Source organism: Hydra vulgaris, chromosome 10, assembly GCF_038396675.1.
Source record: "Hydra vulgaris chromosome 10, alternate assembly HydraT2T_AEP".
NCBI classification, from domain to species: domain Eukaryota; kingdom Metazoa; phylum Cnidaria; class Hydrozoa; order Anthoathecata; family Hydridae; genus Hydra; species Hydra vulgaris.
In genome coordinates, this window is record NC_088929.1 from 52,403,833 (window position 1) to 52,408,582 (window position 4,750).

At 30.0% G+C, this 4,750-nt stretch overlaps 1 protein-coding gene across 1 annotated transcript; it reads left to right on the forward strand.

Annotated features, from left to right (window-relative positions):
* The first annotated feature begins 3,184 nt into the window (after positions 1–3,184).
* On the forward strand, positions 3,185–4,533 carry LOC136086459 (52 kDa repressor of the inhibitor of the protein kinase-like). Its single transcript, XM_065808756.1, has 3 exons — positions 3,185–3,308; positions 3,374–3,436; positions 3,539–4,533. Exons 1-3 carry the CDS (start codon positions 3,185–3,187, stop codon positions 4,531–4,533), a joined length of 1,182 nt encoding a protein of 393 aa, XP_065664828.1.
* Positions 4,534–4,750: the final 217 nt, after the last annotated feature.

Consider the following 4,750-nt stretch of genomic DNA (forward strand, 5'->3'; position numbering starts at 1 on the left):
TGGAAGAGGGGTGGCAGAGGATTCAGGAATGTAGTTATTAACAACTATAAATATACTTATTAATAAGTTTACATAGATTCACTTAGCTGAATCTATATACACTTCTTGATAGGTGTATGTATAGTGTGTATGTATATATTTATTAAGTTGATACTTGTATATAATCTTTTTGTATATTAATTTTTGTATATAGTTGAGTTTGATTTTTTTATGAAAAATTTGTGTTTTATATAAATACTATTTATTATTACAAAAAAGTAATATTTAAGTTTTAACCCACCCTACCCAGAGGGTGCGCCCGAAGCCAAAAGGACTTCTAGCCTATCAACCTAAAATATCCAAATCATATTTGATGGTACCCTGTTATAATATATTAAAAAATACAAATAAAAATTATGAATTTCTACATTTTTCATCATAATAAAGAGTTTTGTAGACGCCCCTTTAGCGCCCTTTGTACACCCTTTGTATATATATTGCCCTTTGTGAGACCTATCTTTTGATACCAAGTTGTATGTATTTCGATAAGAATTGACCAAGTTATGACGTTTTAAGTTAAAAAAACCCTCAAATTTGATCACAGTTTCTTCAAGAAGTAGGTATCTCAAAGTTAGTACTCAAAATGCCATAACTTTTTGTAGAATTGTTCAATTTTGATAATTTTTTCACCATTAAAATACTGAATTAAAAACCTTTCCAATGATATATAATAATATAGTGTTGGATTAATTTAAAAATTTCATCTTACGTACCTAATATATATAGATATAAATATATAAATATATGTATATATATATATACATATATCAGTGGCAGATCTACAGTACGGCGGATTAGGCGGCCGCCTAAGGAGAAGTATTGTATTATAATTAAAGTGTATTTTACTTTACATTTTTAAAACTTCAGAATTTTTTATTCTTTACGGTTGCACAAAGTTGGCAAACAACAAGGTTGCAAACCGCGGAAATGAGCGATAGTGTTAAAAACTATGATTAGGCGAATGGCTTTTTTATGCATAAGGCGAAACAAATTTCGCCTAATCTGAGGCTTAAAAAGTCTGGAAATTATAAAAATTAGCCTGATTGGGTTAAAATTTGGCCGGTTGGGTTTTAGTTTAGGCTTAAATAGTCTGGAAATAAAGAAAATATGGTTGCTTAAATTAAAATTTGGTCGATTGGGTTATAATTTAGGCATAAATAGTCAGGAAATAAAAATAAATCGGTCAGATTAGGTTGGGGTTTGTGCTCTTGGAATTTCTAAATTAAGATGTCTAATATTTTTAATAATGTACGAATTGCTTTAGAAAGAAGCGATATAGTAACTCTTGAGGAGATTAACAAGAAGTTATCCCTTGAAGTTGATTCTCTATGTTTTTTAACTGAAGAAAACTTGCATTTATTAATTAATCAAGTTCATCTAAAGCGAACTATCTGCGCAGAAGCATACTTAAGCAAAAATCCAAAATCGAATAAACTTGCACCTATTTTGTAAGTTATTATTTGCTTATACTACAGATTAAATAACTTAATGTAAATAAAGCAATACTGCTTTTTTTACATTAAGTTAATCAGAGGTTTAAATATGCACAGCATGTTGTTTATATTTTGCTAACAAAGTATAAGTTAATTTTACAGATTATAAATTATTGTTTCAATCTGAACTATAAATCAATTGCAAAAGCTACTTTGTGGCTTTATTATTACGGATTTCCTGATATATATATATATATATATATATATATATATATATATATATATATATATATCTCAAGAAATCTGTAATATTAAAGCCACATATATATATGTAAGTATTGTAATTTTTATTGTAAAAGTAAGTTTTTAAATTCATTTTAGATCAACTTCATCTGGTAACTGTCTCTACAGCTCAGTATCATTAGTTATTGTAGGAAATAATTCATTAGTTGATATTTTAAGGGTTCTCACCTCAATGGAATTGTTTATTAATGCTGATTTTTATTCAAAACATCCAATATTTAATGATATAATTAACAGTGGTAAATATAATTTTTTTTCTTATGACAACATTTTGTGTTCGGTCCATGCAATTAATAACTGCTTTGAAAATCAATGGTCATCTTTTATGTGTATCTTAGGCCTTTCATCTGTTGTCAATTCACAAATTTTTTGTCATTATCCTGAATTTGGACTTGATCGGTTTTTTTTTGCATTTAACAGACTAATAAAACCAAGGGTTAACGAGTTGAAGCCAACAAGAAACAAAGTAATAAATATAATGTTCTGTTGGATAGGTAAGCTACCATCAGGGTTTGCTATTACACCCAATCATTTTGTACCGCTTGTTGTTTATGATTTTAAAGAGTCATGTAAAAGAAATTTTATTTCTGTTATGATGCCAGCCAAATTAATAAAGTTTGATGAAACTCCAACAAAGGAAAAAAAGCAACTGTTTTTGAATTTTTTATTCTCTAAAAGAGCTACTAAACCTTCAACAACATCTGAATTAGACTTTTGTCTGCCAAAGATAGTTTCAGTGGTGATACCATTAAATGTTTAATTGTACCTAATGTTGAAAGCTCAATTGACTTTGTTAATAAATCTTTAGACAAGTTTGATGTTGCAAATTTTCGAGAACAACGAAGAGAGTTACAATGTAACAAAATGCTGTTTCGTCAAAAAATTCTTCATTTAGTAAAGAATGTGTTTATCCCAGATAATTCTTTCAATTTTCCATAAGGCAAAAACAACAGAAAGTTTTCAATGAAATGGCTAGAGACATTTTCTTGGCTTTGTTATTCTAAAAAATGAAATGGTGGATTTTGCTTGCCATGTGTATTATTTGGAGATGATTTTCCAACAAAGAATTACAAGGTTTCAGTGTTGTTTAAAGAACCACTGAAAATTTTTAATGATGCTTTCCCAGCCTTAAAACGCCATTGTGATCCGAACATAAATGGTTTGCATTCTCAAACGCAGAGTCTTTTTAATGATGTTATGAGGCAAGCTGCTGGTGATACAAAACCTATTTATGATATCATAGATCAAAACACCCTTGCAGAGATATCAGAGAATAAAAACTTGGGCCGATAATTGATACTATTATTTTATGTGGCCGTCAAGGACTTGCTCTAAGAGGTCATAATGATGACTCTCAGTATCACTCAGAAGTTGGGCAATATAGTACCTCTTGTAATGTTGGAAACTTCATGGAGATTCTTAATTATCGTGTTAGAGGCGGTGATACTGAATTAGAAAATCATCTTAAAAACCACAAGAAAAATGCATCATATCTTTCAAAAACTATGCAGAATGAAATAATATTCTGTTGTGGTGAGATAATTTCTGATAAAATTGTTTCCAATATAAAGACTGCAAATTTTTTTCTATTTTATCAGATGAAGCCATTGATGTTTCAAACAAATCACAAATATCTTTAGTGTTGCGTTATGTTGACAGTGGTAATAACATTGTTAAAGACTTTGTTAAATTTATACACAACGACAATGGTTTAGATGGGGAAAGTTTATCTGTTAACATTTTAGACACCATTTGATACCTAGGTTTAGATATTACTAATTGTCGAGGCCAAGGTTATGATGGTGCTGGAGCTGTAGCTGGAACAAAAAAGGGAGTTGCTGCACGAATTTTAAAGTTAAACAACAAGGCTTTATACACTCATTGTTTTAGCCATCGATTGAATCTAGCTGTGTGTAATTCTTGCAAAGTTCAATTTCTCTGTAATGCAATGAACCACATAAAAGAGGTTTCTTATTATTTTAATCTTTCAATTAAAAGAAATTCTATCCTCGAGACAATGGTTTCAGAACACTGTCTTGATAAAAAAAAAACAAAACTAAGAGATGTTTGTCGAACTAGGTGGCTTGAAAGAATAGATGGATTAGACACATTTCAGGAGTTGTATGTTCCAATCGTTTATTCCCTTGAAGCCATAAGCAATGACAGAAATAAGTTTGGGGCAGACTCCCAAACAGCTACATCTTTATTTAAATTGATAACCACCTTTAAATTTATTGTTTCTTTGGTTGTGACTAGAGCTGTTTTTGATGAAACACATGTAGTTACTAATATGTTACAATCTAGTAGTTTAGATATTCAAACCTGTATAGATCTTATTTTTTGCTTGACTAATAGAATTACGACTTTTAAAAACAAAATTGATAGTTTTCATGATAAGTGTTATCTTGATGCCAAAGTTATTGCTGAACAAATTGGGGTTGATGAATGTCGAAAAAGAACTGTTGGGAGGCAAATCCACTGCGATAATCATCCAGTAGAGAATACATCAGAATTTTTTAAACGCGTTTTAACCATCTCTGATCACTTAGATTTAGCTCTTTCCGATAGGTTTTGCAATGACAATTTAACTTTGTTCCATGGCTTGAATATTATCCCTGATAAAATAATTTCTTTGCTAAATGGTCCATCAGAAAAAAATAATTGGAGGGAGAGCATTAAGATTTTTTCAGATTTTTTTTCTGAAGATTTGCCAAATCCGTTAGCTTTAGAAGCAGAGTGTGGTCTTTGGGAGATATAGGGGAAAGGCGCCTATGATGGCATAGCGCCTATGATGGCATACCGGTCATATTTCCATTAAAATTGGTTTTGGTAAAAAAATGATTAGACCCACATGACTATACTGACTTTACATTAGTTTTAGTGAAAAAACGTCCTTTGTGCACAAATATTGTTTTTATAATCAACAAAAATCGATTTTTGGATGTTCTGTTGTAATTTTATTTCCTTCATATATT

Excerpts from the sequence above, each read along its gene's own strand:
- LOC136086459 (XM_065808756.1), top strand. The coding sequence starts at position 3,185 with ATGGAGATTCTTAATTATCGTGTTAGAGGCGGTGATACTGAATTAGAA. Across the intron at positions 3,309-3,373 it reads TGAAATAATATTCTGTTGTG|ATGAAGCCATTGATGTTTCA; the intron begins GTGAGATAATTT and ends CTATTTTATCAG. Across the intron at positions 3,437-3,538 it reads GTTGCGTTATGTTGACAGTG|GTTTAGATATTACTAATTGT; the intron begins GTAATAACATTG and ends TTTGATACCTAG.